Source organism: Phocoena phocoena, chromosome 18 (genome assembly GCF_963924675.1).
Source record: "Phocoena phocoena chromosome 18, mPhoPho1.1, whole genome shotgun sequence".
Classification (NCBI taxonomy): domain Eukaryota; kingdom Metazoa; phylum Chordata; class Mammalia; order Artiodactyla; family Phocoenidae; genus Phocoena; species Phocoena phocoena.
The window spans coordinates 62,775,465-62,802,230 of record NC_089236.1 but is presented as its reverse complement, the minus strand read 5'-3'; the positions used below and the strand labels follow the sequence as shown (position 1 = coordinate 62,802,230).

Below are 26,766 nucleotides of genomic sequence, written 5' to 3'. Positions count from 1 at the left end.
CATCAGCAGGCGGACTCTCAACCACTGCACCACCAGGGAAGCCCCAACCTTGCCTCTTTATTGACTTTTGAGTGGCGAGCAGCCGGACCCCACTTTCGGTTACAAAATGAAAATGAAATTTTAGGCTCAGTCTGTCTCACACTGGGCCCAATAAATCCACAGAAGTGTGTCTGTTTCACGCTTCTCAATATGTCTTTGGAAGAGACATACACATCCCTTGCACAATCCCCACAATGGTTCCTCAACGCACGGAATGGGGGCCAAACTGAAATCCCTGAAACTACCTCTTGTACAAAAAATAGTAAAACAAGAGAATATCACAGCTGTTTTGGTTCTGGTACCAATTCCAGTATGTGGAGAGGAGTGAGGGTCCCCATACCAACAAAAGGCAAATTTCCCACAGCAGCAGCGTATCTAAAAATCCAATTCAATTCTGACACTTTCCACCCAGAGAGCGCATCAGATTCCACAGGTTAATGGTTCAGTCCTACGAGACTGTGTCCCACCCCCTCCAACACACACACACACACACACACTTCAGGTGCCAGTCTCAAGTCCAGGTTGTTACTTGTACTTCTGACCAGTTGGCTATAAATCACACGTTCCCACTACCCACTCCCCCCTCGAGTTTGACTAATTTGCTAGAGCGGCTCACAGAACCCAGAGAAATGTTTTACTTACTAGGTCAACAGTTTATTGTAAAAGGATATAACTCCGGAACAGCCAGATGGAAGAGCTGCGCAGGGCAAGGCACTGGAGGATGGAGCACACAGCTTCCATGCCCTCTCCAGGCACGCCAATCGCCCTGCACCTCCACAGGCTCAGCAACCCAGACGCTCCACAAACCATCGGGGGTTTTATGGAGGCTTCATTACACAGGTGGGATTGATTAACTCATGGCCACTGTCGATTGAGTCAACCTGTGGCCCCTCACCCCTCATTGGAGGTGGGACTGAAAGTTCCAGCCTTTTAATCACATGTTTGGCTCTCCAGGCAGCCAGCCCCATCCTTAGGTGGGACCCAAAAGTCACCTCATTAACATAATGAAAGACACCGTTCTTCTCTCATCACTTAGGAAAATCCAAGCATTTTAGGAGTCTATGCCACGAATGGTGTCAAAGAACAAATACATATTTCTTACTATAAATCACACTATCACAATATCCCTGGGAATTGCTGAGTTTAGGGTCATCATCAGACATGAAAGTTGTAGTGGTGGTGATCTTAACACTTCACCATTGACCTCACTTGTCTGGCTGGTCTATGCACAGGGGGTGGACACAGATAACGGTTGGATTATCATAACCTGAGTCAGAGGGTGACTCCAATTACATACTCCTTTGTATGTGGTGCCTGCTAGAGCAAATCAATACATGTCCTGCCACCTGCTATGCAGCTAATGACCTGACAAATGCTTTTCTCTCTTTACCAATTAGTAAGGACAATTAGAAACGTTTCACTTTCAGCTGGCAAGAACCCCTTCACTGTTAGACCTCAAGGCAATTCTCCCACTCCATGATAGACAGGAGCCATGATCATCTAGACCTCCTACCATGCTGATAATCAAATATTGATCGCATTATGCTAGATAACTTAGTCTGAATGATTCTGGTGGGGAAAAATATTGACGTTTTGAGTGCTTGACAATTCAGCAGGGTTTCTAAATGTCTAGTAGTCTGAATCTGATTGGGATATTCTTCTCGTGCAAAAGACAAATTTCACCACTTAAGATGACCTAAAGCACAGGAAGAAGCACAGAGCTTTTGGGATCCCTTTGCATCTTAGAGTAAACATATTGCACACATATTACAACGTACTGTGTTGCTACAACCCATTTATGAAGCAGCATGCACCAAGGTACTCTGACATTCAGTCCAGATGACCCAGTTCACCTATGCAATGGTGACTGAAGTACTGGTGGCAAATAAAGATGCTCTGCGGAGACTCCAGAAAGCCCCATAAGAAGAATCACAGTATAGACACCAAGGGTTTTAGAGTAAAGTCATTTATTTTTTTACTGAACACTATTTTTGTTTGTTTGGTTGGTTGGTCCATCTGTCATTCAGTAGGTCAGTCAGCTGGTTGGTTTACAACTTGCCTCTGGCAGAACCTGCACACTTGACCATAAACCAGCAAATGATTCTGCAACCTGAGATGCTCATAAGGAAATAAGTACTATCTGAGCTGCCAGGCTGTAAGATCGGGCTTGTATAGAAGCAATATAACATCAAGTGGACATGATCGACTGGAAATCAGGCTCAAGCAGGTGGGAAAAGGACAAGTAAGATGCATGGAAATTAGCCCTGACTCACTAAGCACCTATTCCTGCTACACTGCCCCACCTACTTAAATCAAAATTTATGACCTCATGGGGAAAGATAAGTTGATGAAGGATAAATAAAATTCAGGTTATAAAAGGAAAATCAAAGTAGTATTGCTAAGAGAGCTTTCTAAAATGGAGCTGGGAGTCCACTGAGGAAGTGTGACTTATGTACATCTGGACCTGGATGGAATCTGACCTTTGACCACTTACTGTCTTAATGCAGGCACTCAGAACACCTGCCCAATGATACTTATCGGATACTTACCACAAATAACTCGTGACAGCCTATCTACTTATTGAACCCTTACCCTAAAATAGCCCTTAAGAATAAATATTTCCTTTCTTGTATCAGAGTCAATCATAATTCTTGCCAGACAACTTTAACAACACTGTAGCTTTTATCTTTATAAGCCCCTGACTCTTTACTCTGCTCCAACACCCTTTTAGTTTCACCCAAATCTCTCTCCTGAATTGCAATTCCTAATAGCCCAAATAAACTCTTACTTGCAGCCTTCTGCACTGCTTGGATGACAAAGTCTACTTTACGACAGGAAAGGATAGATAAAATTCAGGTCTACTTTATGGATAGGTCTGCACAATATATAGGCATCAAGAGGAAATATACTGCCACAGAAATTAAGTTCCATTCAGGAATGGCAATAAAAAATGTGTAAAAGTGAAATGCTTAAGCTGGCTCAAGTGCAGGACCTCTGGTTGTTCACCTTACGTGGCAAGAGATTGGCCAGTGATGAGCCTACCCTGATTCATGGGAAATGGTTAATGGCGGCTGACCAGTCAAGGGCATAGAAATAATGAGTTTGCAAGCTTGGTGACATGGAGGTCTATTCAATGGCCAGGATAGATACTTATAAAACTTTCCACTCAGATAAGCCCCTCATTGCTGCTGAGCCATTCTGTAACATTTCACCTGCATGGTCTTAGTTTTGCAAGGGAATAAACCATGTTAAGTACCTGGTTTTGTTTTGCTTTTCCAGCAACTAGGCTGTTTTGGTGGTGAAACTGACATGATCTTTAGGAACGTAATATCTTCCTTAGCTGGGTTTTATTATAAGAACCACCATAGCCAAGGCATACTGATTTCTCAAATGCAAGAAATAACTACTGATCACTATAGATGTTTAAATTGAAAAAAACATAAAAACACAGCTATTTTACTTGCAAACAATGTGCTAATTGTTTTCAGCTGTAGCACATAGCCAGTAATAGCTCAGTTCTTTACCCTGTGCTAATAACCCAGCTGAGGAGAGAATGGGGCAATTAAGAGCACTATCTCAAAAGGAAACAGATTTTACATTATAGGGAGTAAAGTATGTAAAATACTGAATTCTCCATAAGGTATTTTTAGAAATAATTATTTGAATTAATAAACACAGAATTCTGAATTTCAGGTCAATTCAAAAATACCTACTGAGAATCTAGTATTTGCCATTGTACTGGTCAACTGAATACCAAAATAAATAAATAATAGTTTCCTCCAGTATTAAAAAGTTTTTAGTTTAATCACCAATTCTCAAGCAACCGGACACTAATGAAGGCTTTAACAGTTAATTTAATAATTAATCACGGGCACAGTGGTAGAAATGTGAGTTAATGCTTATCATTTTGAAACGAAAGATTGTAATTTTCAGCATTCCAGGTAAAAGGTATGGACACTTTACATTTTTTAACAGGTACTTAACATTCAGTAATACTTATCACATCATTTACATGAATACTCTCTCTGTGTTGCATTCTGTCCAATCTAGTAGCTATTAGCTACATGTAAAATTTTGACTAAAACTAATTAAAATTATGTAACGTTAAAAATTCAATCCTCAGTCACACTAGCTACATTTAAAAATTTTTTATTTTATTGTGGTAAGAACACTTACCATGAGATCTACCCTCTTAATAAATTCTGACGTGTACAATGCAATACTGTTGACTACAGGGAAGGGGAAATGGGGAGTTACTCTTCAAGGGGCACAGTTTCAGTTAGGCAAGATGACCGAGTGTTACAGATTGCTGTACAACATTGAACACTAGCCACATTTGAAGTGCACAATGATCATATGTATGTAAGGCCTGCCATATTGTGTCATAAAAAATGTTCCCTTATCACAGAAAGGTTTTTTGGTCTCCTGAGTTGAACTTATCTTCCTAATTAACAGAATAGGAGGAAGCACTGAATTTTAAAGGTAATTAATGTTGATCTTTTGTTTCTTCAATAGTGTATTTTGTTCTACTTAATTCTTAATTCAACCCCTGCAGAATAGAATACATTCTATTCTGTTGTAAAATTAATAGCTTACTTTCTTTTCTCTTTCTGGTTGTAAAACAAATATCTTACTTTCTTCTGTTGGCAAGTGTCTCTTCCCCATTTCTTATAAAGATCTTCATTCCACGCTTCTCTTTGCTCCCATCAAAAGAACAACGGGGGCTTTGTGTGGGTGTTCTGATTGGACGGCCACAAATCTTATTTACCTTTTAAATAGAAAATATTAAAGACAGTTAGAAAGCATGCTCCAGCCTTTCTGAGAATGTAATGTTCACTAGAGTCCAAAACAATAACATATTCTTATTTATAGCACACTAATAACCTTTAAGACATACAATGTTTGTTAATTTTTAAAATAAAGGGGATAAAATTATCTGTATAAAACGGCAGCCATAATAAATTGATGCTATACACATTTATACAGTTTGCATGTATGCAAGTGCAAAATACACGAATAAAAACATATATGCAAAATCAGAGAACTACATTAATAAACTAGCCTGCTTGTATAAATAAAACTAATCAAAGTAGATATTATTTATGGTTTATAACCATATGTATGACTAATTACTTACTTGTACTAATTTTCTTTAATAAAACAATTTGCTATTGAATATGTGGTCCATTTCTATATGAGTTCTAAGGGTAGTTTTCTTCTTAAAATGCTTTCTTAGAAATGGCAATAAATATTTTTATATAAGATCTCATTTTGTAATAGTTGTATATCTTTTTCCTCAATCTGGTTTGATTTCAAGGGTGTTATTTATGGTCTCTTTTTTAAAAATTATTTATAGAATTGAAAATTTTATTTTTTAATACTACTTATCTAGTAAAGATCTTCATATATAATTATCATTGAAAATTAAGGAATTAATTGGACACATTACCATGTAAAGCATCAAAAAAGATTCACAAGATAACCTATACATTTAAAAAGGCATAGTCATATAATTAAAAATACATAAAAGCATTGCCTGAGAATCAGGAGACTTTGGTTCCTGTCCTAATTTTTCCTTCTTAATTGCTGAGATCTTGAAAACAGTGGCAGAACTTTTTAAAACTTGATTCTCTTATATGTAAAATGAAGAACTTAGAAAAAATTATTCCAAAGTTGCCTTAAAGTTCTAAAGTTTTTAAAATTTTCCATGAATGAGCATTACAGGAATTATGCATCAACTCATTTATTTAAACCATAATTATTTTGTTCCAATATTTGCAAAGAACATGTATTAGATGCTATAGGACATAAAAGATTAGAAACTGAATTTACCCCAAAAGAGCTGACAATTTAGAAGGAAAGAAAAAACAATCCCCCCAAACATCAAAACGCACATGCACCTTAAGAAAAGGCCTGGCCCACACCAGGCTCCAGCCCACCCTGCCAATGTGACAGCCCCAGAGAATGCTGGGAAAGGCCCTGGCCCATGCTCACTTCGGCTCCAGTCCTCCTGCCAAAGCCACTGGGCACACACAGTCAGCATAGGGATACTCTCAGACAAGGACATACCTTCAAGAGCAGGAGAGGTAATTGCTTCATCTAATTTATAGAGACAAACAACAGAAAGCAAACTTTAATGAAATGGAGATAAGTAATTCACTTGATAGAATGTCCAAAGTACCAGTCCTAAAAAAGCTCACTGAACTCAGGAGAAGTGTATAGGAACACAGTGAGAATTTTAACAAAGAATTTGAAAATGTAAAACAAATCTTATATATATAAAATATATATATTTATATATATGAACCTCATGGTAACCAAAAACCAAAAACCTACAATAGATACACAAAAAAACAAAGGAACCTAAAAGTAATACTGAAGAAAATCATCAAACCACAAGGGCAGAGACTAAAAGAAGAAAAGAACAGAGAAGAACTACAAATACCTCCAGAAAAGAATGAACAAAATGGCAATAAGTACATACCTATAATAATCACTTTAAATATAAATGGACTAAATGCCCTAATCAAAAGACATAAGGTGGTTAAATGAATAAAAATAACAAGACCCATCCATATACTACTTACAAGATATTCACTTCAATGCTGAAGACACACACGGACTGAAAGTGAGAGGATGGAAAAAGGTATTCCACGCAAACGGAAACAAAAAGAAAGCTTTGGTAGCAATACCCATATTAGACAAAACAGACTTGAAAACAAAGTCTAGAGCAAAAGACAAAATAGGACATTACATAATGATGAAAGAGTCAATCCAAGAAGAATTCTTAAATATGTATGAACCTAACATAGGCATACCTATATACATAAAGAAAATATTAACAAACATAAAGGGAGAAAATGACAGTGATACAAAAGTAGGGGACTTTAATACCCTACCTGCAGCAATGGACATATAATCTGGACAGAAAATCAGTACAGAAACATTGCCCTTAAATGACACATTAGACTCGATGGACTTAACAGATATCTACAGGACATTCCATCCCAAAACAGCAGAATACATATTCTTTTCGAGTGCATATGGAACATTCCCCAGGACAGATCACATACTAGGCCACAAAACAAGTCTCAATTAATTGAAGAAGACTGAAATCATATCAAGCATCTTTTCTGACCACAAAGATATGAAACTAGATATCAGTTACAGGGAGAAAACTGGAAAAAAACACCAACACATGGAGAGTAAACAACATGCTACTATAAAACCAATGTGTCAATGAAGAAATCAAAGAATACCTTGATACTAATTAAAATAAAGACACAACTTTCCAAAATCCATGGGATGTGGCAAAAGCAGTCCTAAGAGGGATTTATAGTGATACAAGCCTATCTCAGGAAACAAGAAAAATGTCAAAGGAGCAATCTAACTTGATACCTAAAAGCACTAGTAAAAGAAGAACAAACAAAGACCAAAGATAGTAGAAGGAAGGAAATAGTAAAGATCAGAGTAGCAATAAATGAAATAGAGAACAAAAAAAAAGAGGAAGAAAAGATCAATGAAGCTAAGAGCTGTTTTTTTGAAAATATAAATGAACTTGATAAACCCTTAGCTGGACTCATAAAAAAAAAAAAAAAAAAAGGAGAGAGCACCCAAATAAACAAAATTAGAAATGAAGAAGTTACAACTGACATCCCAGGAATACATACAATCATAAGAGAATACTACAAACAATTATAAGCCAAAATTTGGACAATGTAGAAGAAATGGATAAATTCCTAGATACATACAGTCTTCCAAGACTGAATCTGGAAGAAACAGAAAATCTGTACAGACCCAATAATAGTAATTAATTTAAATCAGCAATCAAAAAACTTCCAGCAAACAAAAGTCCAGAACCAGATAGCTTCATAGGGGAATTCTACTAAGCATTTAAAGAAGAGTTAATACCTATTCTTCTCAAATTATTCTGAAAAACTAAAGAGGAAGGAATACATCCAAACTCATTCTACAAGGTCAGCATTACCCTGATACCAAGACCGGCCAGAGATATTACAAAAAAAGAAAATTACAGGCTAATATCCCTGATAAACATGGGGGCAAAAATCCTCAAAAAATATTAACAAACTGAATTCAACAATATAAAAGGATCATAGATCATGATCAAGTGGGATTTATTGCAGGATGCAAGGATGGTTCAATATCCACAAATCAATTAATGTGATACACCATATTAACAAAAGGAAGGATAAAAAATCACATGATCATCTCAACAGATACAGAAAAAGCATTTGACAAAATTCAACATCCATTCATTATAAAAACAGTCAACAAAGTTGGTATACAGGGAACAAGCTTCAAAATAATAAAGGCCATTTATGAGAAACACACAGCTAACATCATACTCAACAGTGAAAAGCTAAAATCTTTTCCTCTAAGATCAGCAACAAGACCAGGATTCTCACTCTTCTCACTTTTATTTAACAAAATATTGGAAGTCCTAGTGACAGCAACCAGACAACAAAAAGAAATAAAAGGCATTCAAATTGGAAGAGAAGAAGTAAAACTATCACTATTTGCAGATGACATGATAATATATATAGCAAACCCTAAAGACTCCACCAGAAAACTACCAGAACTAATAAATGAATTCAGTAAAGCCACAGGATATAAAATAAATATACAGAAATTTGTTGTATTCCTATACACTTATAATGAACTATCATAAAGAGAAATCAGTAAAAAAAAATTCCACTTACAATGGCATTAAAAAGAATAAAATACCCAGGAAAAAATTTAACCAAAAAGGTGAACCACCTGTACTCTGAAAACTATAAGACATTGATGAAAGAAATTGAAGACAACACAAATAAATGGAAAGATATTGTGTGTTCATGGATTAGAAGAATCAAGATTATTAAATACACAAATATTTACAATTGCCAAGATATGGAAGCAACCTAAATAAGTGTCCATCAACTGATGAATGGCTAAATAAGATATGGTAAATAGAATTGACCCTTGAACAATGTGGGAGTTAGGGGCACCAACCCCATACAGTCAAAAATCCACATATAACTTTATAGTCCACTCTGTGTATCCACAGATCCACATCCATGAATTCAACCAACTGCAGACAGTGTGGTACTGTAGTACATATTTATCAAAGAAAAAACTCCACATATAAGTGTACCTGTTCAAGCCCACATTGTTCAAGGATCAACTGTACATACAATGGAATATTATACAGCCATTAAAAAAAGAATGAAATCTTGCCACTTGCAACAACATGGATGGACCTGGAGGGTATTATGCTAAGTGAAATAAGTCAGACAGAGAAAGACAAATACTGTGTTTTCACTTATATGTGAAATATAAGAAAAAACAAATATAACTAAATAGGAACAGACTCAGATATAGAGAACAAGCTAGTGGCTGCCAAAGGGGAGGCAGGTGGTGGGGGGGAATGGGCAGATTAGATGGAGGGGATTCAGAGGTACAAACTATCAGTTATAAAATATAGGTCACAGGGATGTAATGTAGAGCACAGGGAATATGGTCGATAATATTATAATAACTTTTCATGGTGTATAATCTATAAAAATATTGAATCATTATATTGTACACCTGAAACTAATATAATAAGTCAACTCTACTTCAATAAAAAAAGAAAAAGACGTAACACTGTAACATGTAGAAAATGAACAGATTAACTCTGTTTGGGGTGCTTAGGGAAGAGCTTCAGTATGTAATGTCTAAATGGCAGATTAAAAGATAAACTAGGGGTTCGTCAGGTAGACAAAGCAGGAAATTTCCAGGAGAGAGTAGAAAGGCAAAAAGGTGTAAACAACTTAACATGTTTCATAGAACAAAATGTACATAGTGAAAGAAAGCAGTATAGCAAAAGGTACGACATAAAAAATGCCATGATATATATGGTGATGGATGTTAACTAGACATTGTGGTAATCATTTCACAATATATACAAACATCTAATCATTATGTTGTACACCTGAAACTAATATAATGTCATAGATCAATTATATCTCAATTCTTTAAAAATGCCTTAATATGTCTTGGATATCAAGCTAAAGAACTTGCCTAAGCAAATGGAAAGCAGGCAAAAGCTTCCACGGTGGAAAATGGTTTCTTAACGATTTCCACGAGAGAAAAATCTTCGTAACAGCAGTTTCCAGGGAGGGAGATGAAAGGTCCTCCAGTAGAACACTAGAGAAATGCTGGGACCCAAAGTCAGCAGAAGAAGTGGTGAAAGAAGCAGACAATATAGAGGTAGACAGGAGGGAGAGATAGTAGCTTGGAGACTGATTGGATATATAATGTTTTCTGAACAAAGAATAATGGTGGAAGGCAGAGGGAAAATCTTGAGAGATATAAGTGCAAGAAAAATCAGGCTGACATCAAAAATGGATAAAAATTTGGTTCGCCTGGAAAGAAGGGAACATGAAGGGTAGTAGTAAAAGGAAATTATGTTTGAAGAGTAGGCTGGAGTCAGATCTTGGAGGGTTTAAAATGATAAGCTAAGAAGTTTTATTTATTAGACAAAACCTCTGATGGCTGTTGAATGGAAAAGCAAAATTCCAGAGCTGATATTTAGCAATGGATCTGACAGCCCTGTAGAAGTTGGACTAGAGAGAGAGACCCATTAAAGGGAGGTAAACTGTTAACAGATCCTGAAGTTCTCAGGAAAGAGAATTTTATTCTGAAGTACAGTAGTGACAGTGTCCATGAAGAGAAGGATTCATGAATCATGTACAGAGAGAAGAGAAGAAGAATCAGCAGGGCTAAATCCAGAACACTGACAACACCAAGTGCTGACGAGGATGTGGATAAACAGAAACTCTTATTCATTGCTGTTGGGAATGCAAAAGAGTACAGCCCCTTTGGAAGACAATTTGGCAGCTTCTTACAAAATCAAAAAAAAAAAAAAAACCAAAAACACTTTTATCATATGATCCAGCAATCACACTCCTTGGTATTTACCTAAAGGAGTTAAAAATGTATGTCCACACAAAAACCTGCACACAGATGTTTATAGCAGCTTTATTTATGATTGCCAAAACTTGGAAGCAACCAAGCTGCCCTTCAGTAGGTAAATGGATAAATAAACTGTGGTCCATCAAGACAACAGAACATTATCCAGTGCTAAAAGGAAACAAACTATCAAACTGTGAATAGACATAAAGAAAACTTAAATGCCCATTACTAAGTGAAAGATATCACCCTGAAAAGGCTTCATACTGTATGATTCCAACTATATGACATTCTGGAAAAGGCAAAACTATGGAGTCAGTAAAAATTCAATGGTTACCAGGGGTGGGTATGGGTGGGGGGATGAATGGAGAAACACAGAGAGATTTTTAGGGCAATGAAAACTACTCTGTATGATACTCTAATGGTAGATACATGTCACTATATATTTGTCCAAACCCGTAAACTGTACAACACCAAGAATGAACTCTAAACTGTGGATTTGGGGCGATAATGATGTGTCAGTGCCGGTTCATCAATTGTAGCCAATGTATCATCACTGTGGTGGAGGATACTGATAACGGGAGAGGCTCTGCACGTGCTGGGGCAGGGGCAATGTGGGAAATCTTGGTACCGTCCCCTCGATTTTGATGTAAACCTAAAACTGCTCTAAAAAAGTAAGGTTTGTTTTGAAAAAAAATCAACAGAACTCAGCAAATTTCTGAAAGTGAGAAGTTAGGGATGTGTAAGGTCAAGGTATTAAAAAGCTCAGAGTGAATTTCCAATCACTGAAGCAGAAAAACAGTGATAGTGGAGTGTAAATATATTAACAAGGTGCTAAAATATTCATTACAAAGGTGGAAAGTATCTTCACTGTCAACAACTCCTAGTAGCAAGAACCAAGGGAAGATGGTATACGTTGATGGTGGGAATGTCAAGAGTAACACTGGCGACACTACAGGAGATTTTGAAACAAAGGAGAAGAGTAAAAGAGAAAGGAATGGCAATTATGATCCCATGTTATGAGCCATAGAGCTGTAGACAAGTTACAGAACTTCTACAAATCTCAGTTTTCTCATCCTTTAAACTTGAGAAAATAAAACCAGTTTGCAGTTGCCAGATAAGGAAAATCTTATCTCACCCTGTCGATCCCATCTTGGACCTAAGACCATATCTGCTACTGCACATTATTTCCTAGGAAGGCAGAAAGATAGCTGAAAGTACCAGCCTCACATTATTTTTATTCCCATTATCATCTTTGCAATTTTTTTACAAGGATAAAAGAAAATGTACAAGCCATAGACTTATAAGTCATCTTTAATTGTATCCAAAGGTACAAGCATATAGAGCAGATTCCAATACGTACAAATAAATTTCAGAGCGCTTATATGTGTTGACTTGCTATCAGGGAGCTCTACTTCATGCTTTATTGAAAGGGAATGGAAAACCATCTGTTACCAGCACATTAGCCTGTCACCTTAGCTTCCCTGAGTGAGCCGATTGGGGTGGACCATTTCAATACTAGCACCTTCTTGCTATTGAAAAAATCCCTCCCACTTACTCTGACAATTTTTCATCTTTGACTTATACTGAAATTTCCTCCTTATTCTCCCCCAACCCTGGTCTCTACCATTCTCCCCTGCAATCAGTCTGAAGTGTCTTGGAAAAAAATAGTTTTCCTCCCTAATGCTTATCTGTGTCTGCTTTAAGTTCCATGTCTGGCTTCTCAGTGATTTTCAAATTCCCATCTCACCTTGAAATAACTCTCTTAGTTGCTCCTAACCCATATCGCTTCTCCCACTCTGCTCAAGTATTTGTTTCAACAACTCCTTTTCACTTAGCTGACTTTCTCCATTCTCACTGTAATCATGGCACTACATACAAAGTGTAAACTTCTGTTTACAGCATCCCTCTGTCTGTTCACTCAGTCTTATTTAAATCTTCAAATATTCAAAGCTTTTAGCTAATAACCCCTAAAAGCTTTGTAAGAAACAACTTAAAACTGTTCATTTTCATTTGACATCCATCAGCAGAGCTTCCATTTAGTTTGCAAAGATCTTTTAAAATGTTTATTAATAATAATGAAATTGAAAAGCAAAAATGTTTAAAATACTATAACTTGAAAAGCAGTGAATGTGGAGATGGTGTGAGTGTTTATTAAGCAATCTGTTTCAGAGGATGAGGCAAAGGTGGACTCTACATCACTGTGTATGCAACAGGTGACCGAACCAGGCCATATCTAGGATGCTTGGTGTTAAAATAAGAGCTGGTTAAAAGAAATTACATAAGATATGACTCTGCAAGCATGGTGGAAAACAACAACAATAATAATAAATAACAGACAAAAATAAGAAACAGAATGGTTTTGGGTCAAATGTGCTGTGCTCCATTATATTAAAAGCTACTTTTAAACTATTTGGAGGGAACATACTATTGGCAATTTTTCTAGTTTTAACAACAAATGTGAGTTCATTAATTTTCTCTTGCCCAGTTCCCTATTACTCTCGGAAATGGTTTGCCAAACAACTGGCTGGTGTTAGGGGTAAAATCTGTTACCACAAATCATAATGAGGCTAACTTTTCCAGACGCAGATGAAATCCATAATTTTAGCTTTATTCCCATGAGAACAAACTTAGAAAAGTAGGTTGGGCAAGTTCATAAGGGTTTGGGAGGGGGCTTAATTACAAGGTTCAAGCAAAGGAACAGCATTATCAGAGCCTCATTTTAGAAAGATCTGGCCGACAAGGAGACATGTCCCATAGGTAAAACAAGAAAATCCTAGAATAAACCTAATAAGAACTCTCGAAATCTGAGAAGAGAAAGGGAAAGCTCTTTTATAAGTAGAATGAATGGGATTTGGCTACTGGTTGATTCACTATAAGAGATTAAAAAAAGAAGAAATAAAGCTGTTAGCAGTTTTGAATCTGGCAAGCAGGGTGAATAAAGATCCAATAACCAATATGTGGAAGTTAGACCATAGAATAAATTTACTGTTTGGGCTCATCTGCTCCCCAGAGCAGGAGGTGAATTCTAATTTAGAACTTGGATTTGGAGGTCATTCGAAAAGATGGTTCTAAATGGTGGATTAGAAATAAAGAGCAAGTTAACGATTAGAATTACCTGCATAGAGCCAATAGTTAAAGCCATAAAAATGGATGAAATTACAAAACGTATATAGAATGTAAACACGGTCAGAAAGAAAATCTTTCCGAAGCAGGAGAAAGATAATTCAGATAATATACTCCCCAAAAGAAAGAGAGAGAGAAGAGAAACTGGAAAGGAGGAAGAGGAGAAGGAAGGGATAAAGGGGGAAAAACAAGGAAGAAAGGAGGGAAGGAAGGGAGGGAGGGAAGGAGGAAGGACTTTAGACTAATAGAGCTGGAAGTCTCTATTAGTCTCTAAGAGAAGATATCTAACCTTAACCTAAGGCTGAGAAAATTGAATCCCAAAGCAGGACAGTAACTTTGCTAAGACTGAATCTAGTTAGTGGATGAGTTTCTAGTTATTATAGAATCAATGGTCTCTTCTTTATGATTAGTGGTATTTATCTTCATCTGTTGTGTGGGATTCACATTATATAAGTCCTAGTTCCTAAGTGTCCTACATAAATAATCTGGATTGAAAATGATCTAGATATATGAGGAGACAAGAGAATCCCATCTCCCCTATGTATGGAGTGGCTGAGAGGAAACATGTCAGTTATTTCCCTTTAAGATTCCTAGGAATGAATAGGGGTTGGGAGAAGGAGGAACTACAAGGATATTAGACAACTTGATTTCTCACCTGGGTTTAGGAGGAAAACCAGGATAACTGATTGATGAAAAGAAGTCCTCCCATGATACACAACCCCCAAATTCCAATTTTATGAGACAGTAATGTAACAGTTTCCTCTCTTCTACAGAAGGGCAGGTAACATCATAAAATGAATAGTCAGTAACTTCCTGATCTACAAACGACCACAATGAAATTATTTGGTGAGATCAAATACCTGCTCAACAATTAGAAAAGCAAAATTGATATAGCCACTATGGAGAACAACATGGACGTTCCTTAAAAAACTAAAAACAGAATTACCATATGACCCATCAATCCAACTACTGGGCATATAACCAGAGAAAACCATACTTCAAAAAGACACATGTGCCCCAATGTTCACTGCAGCACTATTTACAATAGCCAGGTCATGGAAGCAACCTAAATGTCCATCGACAGATGAATGGATAAAGAAGATGTGGTACATATGTACAATGGAATATTACCCAGCCATTAAAAGGAACGAAATTGGGTCATTTGTAGAGACGTGGATGGACCTAGAGACTGTCATACAGAGTGGAGTAAGCCAGAAAGAGAAAAACAAATATCATATATTAACACATATATGGGAAATGTAGAAAAATGGTGCAGATGAACCAATCTGCAAGGCAGAAACAGAGACACAGATGTAGAGAACAAACGTATGGACACCAAGCGGGGGAAGTGGTGGGGGGGCGTGGCAGGATGAATTGGGAGGTTGGGATTGACATGTATACAATAATATGTATAAAATAGGTAAGTAATAAGAACCTGCTGTATAAAAAAATAAAATAAAATTCAGAAAAAAGAAAGAAAAGCAAAATTGGCAGATTTCATTAAAACTGTCACACTTAACATATGTTACATGTTCTCAAATATAAGAATCCTCAATATTTTCTTAAAAAATTAGATTTGTTTCCAGTATGAAAATGCTTTTCATATTGCTACTGATCTGTAGTTGCACCTGAAATCCACGCTTCACATCAAAACCTTTCTAATCCACATTTAAACTGCATATGAAACATAGAACTGCATATGAAAATTTTAGTGAATAACTGTTATTTCTGGTATTGCAAATAACTTTTATAAGTTACCAAACATTTAATGTCATCTTCTTCAGTGCTTTTCACCTGGGAGGCAATTGACAAACACTGGTGTTAACGATGTTATTATAACTGCATATTGAATACCTGTGATGGTTAATTTTAGGTGTCACCTTGACTGGCCACAGGGTGCCCAGATTCAACACTGTTTCCATGAAGGTGCTTACAGATCAAATCAGCATTTGAATCAGTGGATTCAGTAAAGTAGATCACTTAGCCAACATGAGGAGGCATCGTCCAATCCACTGAGGGAAGACAGAGGAAGGAGGAATTCTCCCCTCCCCCACCCAACCCCAGCCTCACTGCTCAGGTGTGTCATCTCACCTCCTTCTGCTCTCAGACTGGGATTCACACCATCGGCTCCCCTGGTTCTCAGGCCTTTGGACTCAGACTGGATTATACTACCAGCTTTCCAGAGTCCCCAGCTTGCAGACAGCAGACTGTGGAAATTCTCAGCTGCCACATCATGTGAGCCAATCAATTCCTCAAAATAAATACCTTCTGATGTATATTCATCCTATATATCTTATAAGTTCTGTTTCTCTGGAGGACCCTGACTAATACAATGCCAAAAATCAGGCTTCATTAAATCACATATCTTTTAATGGTTGTACAAATTGTTATTAACATCGCAAATAGTCTTTATTGTGGTTTAATTCTGTTTTGATACATGTAATTAAGTGACTGTAATATCCTGTTTCATTTTCCCTTAAATAATCAAATATATTAATTTCCTTCCTATGTCATTGTATTTTGACTGAAGAGGTATACATCTTCTCATTCTATAGATACATATCATAGTGTCCCCCATATAACATAACATAATTTATGAACTCAACCTTTAAATCAGGTAGATTCCACCCAAAACATGATCCTAGTATATTTTTCAATATAATGCAACACATACTTCAGTGAAAGTATAAAAGTATACTGGATGAATATTGATAAACCTTGAAAGAGCATTAAACGATACTAATAATATAAGCAGAGATAAATTTCAGCAAAGCTGAGCTTGAGCTATTCATAAAATATATTCTACTTTCCTGACAATTTCCATTTGTAAGCCAGATATTTTCCCAGCCGAAGTTACATTTGGTGAAAAAAAGTAACTTCATGATGATTAGAATTATTGCATGGTGATAGTATATTACTATAAAAACTTTTGCCCAGTTTGTATTAATGGAAATACAAAAATACATGATTATGGACCATCACACCCTAAAACTATGGAAACACCATCATCCAGATAATATGCATGTTACTTAGAAGTTCAAGGTACAAATAATTCCAGAAGCCAGCTATGGAAAAAATATAAAAGTTCTAATAACTATAATACCACTTTTAAACCACTAGTATATTTTAGTATTGCAACAAGGAATATTTATAGCAAGTTATAAATTATTAAGGCTTTACAAAGAACTTCCTTTAAATATATTATCCATAAGAATTCTAAATTTGTACAAGGTGCCCAGTTCCCAGGAAAAAGCAAACAAAACGGTGTTAAAGTTGAAGAAGGGCGAAAACACCTACAGTCTCCACTTTGCAAGGGCTAGAGATATGTTTACTCTATAGTTAGCAAAGAGCAAACAAGGCCCTTTTAAAAGTATTTACTTGGAGCCACAGAATGTCTGGTCTTGGGTGGTTGCTTTCTGTTAGTCTTTTAATTTTCCAGAAGTTGCTTCTCCATATGGATTTTTGTAGCTATCATCATAAAGTTGCCACCCAAACTCATTTTATACTTAAAATTAAGAAAAGAAGAAGATGGAAGAGGAGAGGGAGGAGGAAGAGGCTGGACAGAAGCAGAACAATATTTCTATGATCTTCTGTTTGGCCCATTGTGAGCAGGATCTCCAGGCTGCACTGTTACTTTTGTACACCTACAAATTAAACCACCAGAGGGAGCTTCTGCGTTTCAGTCCTATTCTTTTTTTTTTTTTTTTTTTTTTGCGGTACGCGGGCCTCTCACTGCTGTGGCCTCTCCTGTTGCGGAGCACAGGCTCCGGACGCGCAGGCTCAGCGGCCATGGCTCAGGGGCCCAGCCGCTCCGCGGCATGTGGGATCTTCCTGGACCGGGGCACAAACCTGTGTCCCCTGCATGGGCAGGCGGACTCTCAACCACTGCGCCACCAGGGAAGCCCTTCAGTCCTATTCTTAATCATTAATTAAACTTATTGTATGGACACATTTTAAATCACTTAGTTCAGGCCGTGCAGAGAAAAATACAACTTGTAGACCAAAGCGACAAATACCTAGATACATGAGATCCCTATAAAAATCCAGTCTTCTATGGAAAACTACTAGACTGAGAGTACACTACCAATTCGGTTAAATGAGAAAAGGAAAACCAACTCAGAATTGTGGATTAATTTGTCCTAACCGAGCTGTCTTGGAGTCAGGAAGAGGAAGAGACTGAAAATTGACCATGATAGTCAATTATTTCCCCTTTCTCTTTCCTTTCCTTCTTTACTTCCTCCCTCCCTCCGTCCTTTCTTCCTTTTTTCCTTCCTTCCACTTACAAGGGCACATTAGTTTAGAAAGTTCCCAGGACTGAAAGTCAAACACGTGCATTTTAGTCCTTATTTAGCTACAGATTGCAATGACAATAAACTGAGTATCTATTGTGTGTAGGGCATGATTCTAAGAGCTGGGAATAAAGTGATAAACTTTCTCCCAAGATGCTTACATTCTAGCAGGGGAAACTGAAAATAAGTCATTAGATTACTTTTGGGTCTTGATGAATGTTATTCAGTTAAAAATGGATATTTGCCAGACTGATGGGATAGAATGAGGATGGACAGCTTCAACTAGGTGGTCAAGAAAGACCTTTAAAAAGTAGTATTTGGGGCTTCCCCGGTGGCGCAGTGGTTGCGAGTCCGCCTGCCGATGCAGGGGACACGGGTTCGTGCCCCGGTCCGGGAGGATCCCACATGCCGCGGAGCGGCTGGGCCCGTGAGCCATGGCTGCTGAGCCTGCGCGTCCGGAGCCTGTGCTCTGCAACGGGAGAGGCCACAACAGTGAGAGGCCCGCATACCACACACACACACACAAAAAGTAGTATTTGAATTATGCTCTGAAGTGAGGTAAAGAGGCAGCCATGGAGAGATGGCAGGGAAGAGCTTCATATAGAGAGAGAACAGTAATTAAAATAGCCCTGGGAAGAGAAGAATGGGAGGCTGCTGCAATTGAAAAATACATTATAGTAGAGGGGAGTAAAGAGAAAGAGAGCAGAGGTAGGCTGGCCAGATGATATGGTTTCACATACCACATAGTCTGCCAAAGGGTAAGTTTGTATTGTACGTGGGTGTTGAAGTCAATGGAGAGTTTGGAGCTTAATGATAATCCAGTCTGTTTTGTTTTAAAAATATCACACTGGATGTTGGTTGGAGAGAAGTCTGAGCGAGATGTAAAAAAGTAATAGACAAGATGGAAACAGTGAATCCAGATGTAAAGTTTGGGGTATGGTTCAGGGTGTGATGCTGCCTTTGCTGAGGATGGTCTATGAGGACTGAGATCGAGTTGACGGTGGAGACAGCAGGACTTGAGGATAGACTGAACATAGCAAGTGAAGAACCAGTGGATTCGAGAATGACTTCTAGTACTTTTTGGCTGAAGCATCTGGGCAAATGGAGATAGAGAAGAATGGATTTGGGGAGAAAATGAAAAGACTCTTTGGGATATGTTTGGCTTTCTAAGACTATTATTCGTCCAAGAGGAGCTGCCCAATAGGCTATTAGTTATATGAGCTGAAAACTCAAGGGTGAGATCAAGGGCAAGATGTATAAATGTGGCGGTCAACAGCATGTACTTGGGATGAGTAAAGATGGAGGAGGGGGCTGAAGACCGATTCCTGGGGCATGACAACATTTGCTGGTGGAGCCAAACAGAAGTTGAAAGAGACTCTGAGAAGTTCCCGGACAAGTTGGAGGAATCCCAGGAGAGTGGGCTATCGGAAAATACAAATGAAGTATTTTTTTTAAAGCACAAGTGATCAGATATGTTCAAAGTGACTGATGGAAATTAACCACTGGATCTTATGAGAAAAAGACCATTGGTGATTTGTGAAATGTGTGGTTTTTATGGAGAATTGTGGTAGAATGCATAGTCTTCGAGGGGAGAATAAGAGATAAAAAAGAAAGAAAGCAGAGACTGTGAAAATACACCAATTTTCCATGGAGTTTTGTAGCAAAGGCGAGTAGATTTATGGGATACAGCCTAGAAAGGCATGGAGTCAAGTACATGTTTTGTTTTCTTTTGTTCTGTTTTATTTTGTTTTGTGTTGTTTTGTTTTGTTTTAGGACAGTAGCTTTTACAACATGATTGCATGTTTAATGGCAGAGACCCCATTTCAGATAATTTGATCCTAAATAGCTCTATTTCAAAACAAGTGAGTTATTTTTCAAAGTGTGTGAGTGCCAGGGAGACATGTAGTTTAAACAAATAACCTGAACTTGGAGTGCCTTTACTTCTGCAATTATCCATAGCTGCTTAGAATTGTGTTCACATGCACGGGAGGCGCTAGATCATAGAATGTAGATTGGGCAAGGAGAGAAATAAGGGGGGAAATGGGAGAGGAGAGTAAACATGTTGAACATTTCCAGAACACAAAATAATTTTTGGATTAGAAATACAAGAGTAAGAGAACTGCAGTGGTAGGAAATGATGACCATAATGTGAGAATTGCAGATTTCAGAGATGGTGCCAGAACTAGTGATAGGTTTGGGAAGGTGGGAGTGATTAGGGATACGGTCAGATTACAAGATATGCAGGTTGGACTAATTTTTTTTTTAATTTTTATTGGAGTATAGTTGCTTTACAATGTTGTGTTAGTTTCTGCTGTACAGCAAAGTGAATCAGTAATACATATACATATATCCCCTCTTTTTTTGGATTTCCTTTCCAGTTAGGTCACCACAGAGCACTGAGTAGAGTTCCCTGTGCTATATAGTAGGTTCTCGTTAGTTACCTATTTTATACATAGTAGTGTATACATGTCAATTCCAATCTCCCAATTCATCCCACCCTTTCTCTCCTCCTTGGTATCCATAAGTTTGTTCTCTACATCTGTGTCTCTATTTCTGCTTTGCGAACAAGTTTTCACCTGTACCATTTTTCTAGATTCCACATAAAAGAGATATTATACAATATTCGTTTTTCTCTTTCTGACTTACTTCACTCTCTGTATAACAGTCTCTAACTCCATCCACATCTAGGCAAATGGCTCAATTTCGTTCCTTTTTAATGGCTGAATAATATTCCATTGTATATGTGTGTGTGTGTGTGTGTGTGTGTGTGTGTGTGTGTGTGTGTATATATATATATACACCACATCTTCTTTATCCATTCCTCTGTCAGTGGGCATTTAGGTTGCTTCCATATCCTGGCTATTGTAAATAGAGCTGCAATGAACACTGGGGTGCATGTGTTTTCGAATTATGGTTTTCTCCAGGTATACACCCAGGAGTGGGATTACTGGGTCGTATGGTAGTTCTATTTTTAGTTTTGTAAGGAACCTCCATACTGTTCTCCATAGTGGCTGTACCAATTTATATTCCCACCAACAGTGTAGGAGGGTGCCCTCTTCTCCACACCCTCTCCAGCATTTATTGTTTGTAGATTTTTTGATGATGGCCATTCTGACTGGTGTGAGGTAATACCTCATTGTATCATAGTTTTGATCTGCATTTCTCTAGTAATTAGTGATGTTGAGCATCTTTTCATGTGTTTGTTGGCCATCTGTATGTCTTCTTTGAAGAAATGTCTATTTAGGTCTTCCACCCATTTTTTCATTGGGTTGTTTGTTTTTTTGATACTGAGCTGCATGAGCTGTTTGTATACTTTGGAAACTAATCCCTTGGCAGTTGCTTCATTTGCAAATATTGTATCCGATTCTGAGGGTTGTCTTTTCATCTTGTTTAAGGTTTCCTTTGCTGTGCAAATGTTTTTACATTTAATTAGGTCCCATTTGTTTATTTTTGTTTTTATTTCCATTACCCTGGGAGATGGGTCATGGACTAATGATCTTAGATAATCCAAGCGTTTTGAATTTCCAATGGTCACTGATGTAACTTGGGAAGAAAGGCATGATGGAGTTGATCCTGGAGTCAGAGCCACATACTGAATGACCTGGGAGTGGTTAGAGGGCTGGGACAGCTTGGAGCATCTGAGAAGGCTGACCACACCACCGGTGAAGGTCAGCAGGATGCTGATGTACTAGCATAATTGGCAATTGCGGGGTTTAGGAGAAAATTTACAATCTGACTTTAAGCAAATAACTTATAAGCTCTGTTCATCTTTTGACACTGGAAAAATATACATACTTAATTCACAGTGCAGCTGTGGGGATTTTGTAAACATCTCTAAATGTACGGATTTCTTTCTTTTTTCATTGCGTGAAGGAAGTTTTTATTGATAAGGGCAATAAAAACTAGAGCTAGAATGTATTTTGCTAATTTCTTATCTTCAAGGAGTTTATAATCTAATTAGGGAGGTAGGGTTTCCAATGATGAAACAAATTGATAAATACGTAAAGCTAACTTCAATATGATATAAACAATGTCTTAATAAGGTATAAACTATGTGTCAAAAGAATGTTATAAGCAGGGAGTTGTATAGGAGCCCAAAGAAAAATTACTAGGGACCAGAGGTACCCGGGAAGGTTTTAGACAAACCTTGAATCATTGATAGAAAGAAAAAAAAAAAGAGAGAGAGGAATTCTACCCTGAGGCTGAGGGGATGGAAATGAGAAAAAATTCTCAACAGTGGATATTAATTTGGTTATACTAAGCAAAGCTTGATTCAGTTACGTTTTTCAATATGATCTCTGGAGAAAAAAGTATTTTTTTCCTTCTGTGATCATTGGGCTTCGTGACATTTAAAACTCCTTGAGATATACAGTCTAATATTCTACAAACTACTAAGCTCTGTCACAAAAAGACGGCCAACCAGCCAGTACTACCTCAATACTGAGGTGGTGAGAAACCACAAGGGAGGAAAGAGAAGCAACTCAAAATCAAGTTGAAGAACAGAGGACATTGAAAGACTAAATAATATCCCTAGAGACAAAATCAAAACTTGACCATTTCATTTACCAAAGGGAGTGAGAATCCTACATTGTGAAAGTAAATATTTTTAAATGTAATTAGGTAAAGAATAAAATGGAGATACATCAATACGACCATATTTCCCTACTTTTTCAAAGCTGAAGATGTTTTAAAATGGCATCAGCTAGAGGTTTAAATGTTCACAGGCTGTATATAAAATAGATTACTAATAAGGACCTACTGTATAGCACAGGGAACTCTACTCAGTACACTGTAATGACCTATATGGGAAAAGAATCTTAAAAAAAGAGTGGATATATGTATATGTATAACTGATTCACTTTGCTGTACACCTGAAACTAACACAACAATGCAAATCAACTATACTCCAATAAAATTTTTTTTTTAAAAGTTCAACGGCTATTTATTCTGCTCTTGTCAGATCAGCTATTTATTCTGCTCTCGTCATGCTCTCTTGCATTTTCACTTCTCCTACCCTGCATTGGAAATTCTTTCCCCCGAGAATGGGCTTCCATTAGCTCTTCCTTGCATAGATGCAAGAGCTTCCTTACTGACTTTCTCTCTGATTCTCCTAGCTCTCTAATCCTTCTGCCCAGGCTCCCAGATTCATCTTCCTACAGCACCGTTTTGACCATATTGCTTCTCTGATCCAAAGCCTTTGATGGTTCCTCCCATTTCCTAATGAGTACAATCTAAAGCATTTCAAGTGAATTTACAGCAGAACCTCCAAATTTCCCAGCACTCCTCCACTTTAAACACTATAAGCTTTAGTTAAACTGTATCACTCATAGTCTCTAAATTTACCCTGTACTTTTCAGTCTTTGAACGTTTCTTCTTTTCTGCTTGTCTAAATGTTACCATCTTCCAAGGTTCACTTAAAATATCACTTGTGAAACTGTCACCCTTGAGCTCTCAACTTGAGGTTATTTGTCAACCTTGCAAGCATTTGGTTTGTACATCTCAATAGGATTTGTTCCGCCACAGCTTAGAGTACTGCAGAGAAATATTTTGCTTGTTTTTTTTCTGTTGTTCCTAATTGCTATCAAAGTCCCGACTCAGCCCCCCAAACAAAGCTAATACACATTTATGCAAATAAATTAGTAGTTTCTTCTCAACTACCTTATTTGTTGGAAATAGTCAAATGATAATTCTGGAGACAATTTAAATACCCCCCCCCATAAAGTACTCAAAGTATAACATTGTGTCTTCCTGTTTACCACACTGAGGCATTACAGGCTTTTCTACCTTTCTTATTTTTCATAGATACTGACCACCTATAACTAATACTCCATGTAACATTCAGACGTCAAAAAATTGCACTGTTAGAAAATTGTTAGAAAGGTACTTGAAAGAAACACTGCTGACTGGGAAAATAATTTCAATATATTTAAGAGACAAATGCTTATTATTCAGAAAAGTTAAAAAGACAAATGACCCAATGGAAAAAAGCAAATGGACAAAGGATATGAATACCTAAGTCACAGAAAAAAAATGCAAATAGCAAAAGTCATATGAAAGCTGATAACCTTAGCACTTATCTATGAAATTAAAAATACAATTTTCATCCACCCAACTAGAAGACATTTTAAAGATGGACAGTATCAGCTATTGGCAAAGGTGTTGGGAAGATGATCTCTTACATTGCTAGCGTGAGTATAAAACAGTACCTCCAACTCTTGTTGGAGGGGACCTGAGTGTTTTTATTAAGTTTTTAAGTCTACACTTTCTACCAGCCAGCAATTCTACTTAACTGTATCTCACCTAAAGAAACAATGACACTTAAGAACAAGGAGACTAATTGGGAGACTAATTGGGATTGGGAGACAAGATGATGGGTTCAATTCTGGATTCATGGGTTTTGAACAGTTTGGGACCATTCTGAGATGCTTAAGAGAACATTTATTTATTTATTTATTTGCGGTACGCAGGCCTCTCACTGTTGTGGCCTCTCCCGTTGCGGAGCACAGGCTCCGGACACGCAGGCTCAGCGGCCGTGGCTCACGGGCCCAGCCGCTCTGTGGCATGTGGGATCTTCCCGGACCGGGGCACGAATCAGCGTCCCCTGCATGGGCAGGCGGACTCTCAACCACTGCGCCACCAGGGAAGCCCCGAGAGCATTTATTTTTAATGATGAAAATTAGAAATTAATGTCCATCATTCTGTCATGATAATCACTACATAATCATAGTATATTATAATATAGAGTACTATGCAATGGTTAAAAGTGAAATATCAGGATATACTATGAGTTTAAAAAAACTGAAAAATGATAAGTAAAATAGGATACGATTGATGGCATTCAAATTAAAACATCACGTATTTCTGTTGTTACATTCATCTATGCATATAAATACATGTTAAATGTCTGGAAGACTACCTAACCAGTTTTTCCTAAGGGAAGGAAAGCAAATTGGCTGAGATCTAACCTTCTGCAGCATTCTCCTCAATTTTACAAACAAGCAGATATACACATATACACACATTTTATTCTTTTTTTGGTCTGATTTTACTAAATTAGAATTATATTGTATACATCCCTGCAAAGCTTTCTTTTGCAACTGAAATTTCATGAACATACCAGAAGTCACTAGCTGTATACAAATGCCAGTTTCATGCTTTCTAACTTAAGTATGTGTACATAGAGATACACACACATATACACGCTCATATACGTCATAAACGGGATCATAATGCTGCATTCTATTTTTTTTAATGCCATAGATTTTTCCTATTACTTTGTTTGCTTCTCCAACTCCCTCTCCCTTATTATGGCCACTCACATCTTTTCCTTCCCAGATCATCAGGTGAAGCAAATCATTTATCATCCCTTTCTATTGTTCTCCACATTCACATGCCCATGTACTCTGCACATATTCAAACATATATACATATACGTATGTATTTATAAATACAAAGATATTCCATGCAAAAATTGAATGCTTAATAAAAATAGGATCATACGTATTCCTATTCATTCCACTTTCTCAATCCCATGATATCACATAAAAATCCATTCACGTCTATTGATACAGCTTAAATTCATTATCTGTGATGCTTGCATAACCCTCCTTGGTGTGGCTGTATCCTAATTTATTCAACAGTCCACCATTGCGAATATTTGTTTGTTTCCAGTGCTGTGGTTAGAATGTCGCTGCAAATATTGATACAAACATCTCTGTACTATGTCTTTGAATACTACCAGTACTTTTATTTCAATACAATAGAGTCTCAAGAAATTGGACTTTGGGGTCAACATCTGTAGAAGAACTCCAAGGTAACCAAGGACAGAGGGGAGCTGCTAGTGACAGCATAAGACTGAGAGACGTTTGGAAGTCAGACATATGGAGTCTTGATGACCATGTTAAAGAGATTTGTCAGATCTACAATTATAGCGCTTTAAATCCTGAGTACAGGAGGTTGCAACTAAGTTTTTCAAGTGTTATTCTGGTGACCCTATAGATGGAGTGGGGCAGTAGTGGACATGAAGTGACTTAATGAGATTAGACTAATTAGGACACGTTTGCCTGCCATCACCCATGCAAGAAAATGGCTGGTGGTGGAGAGATTCAAACATATTTGAGATATGCTTAGGATGTGAAATCAATAGGAATCAGTACTGGAAGGTAAGTGTCAAGGACGATTCCTAGGTATATGGGTGGATGTACTGAGCCAGGGGATCCCAAAGACTAATCAGGATTGGGAGACAAGATGATGGGTTCAATTCTGGATTCATGGGTTTTGAACAGTTTGGGACCATTCTGAGAAAAAGTGTCAAGTGAAAACTATGTATATAGGTCTGGCGCTCAGAGATTGCCTTGGA

At 37.4% G+C, this 26,766-nt stretch overlaps 1 protein-coding gene across 1 annotated transcript in view; it reads right to left on the bottom strand.

The window, feature by feature from the left end:
* GPC5 (glypican 5) overlaps positions 1–26,766 on the bottom strand; it is a 1,362,542-nt gene that overhangs the window by 1,082,985 nt on the left and 252,791 nt on the right. The window contains exon 4 of the mRNA XM_065896202.1: positions 4,674–4,807. Within this exon, the coding sequence (XP_065752274.1) occupies positions 4,674–4,807 (134 nt within the window). The remainder of the gene's footprint in view (positions 1–4,673; positions 4,808–26,766) is intronic.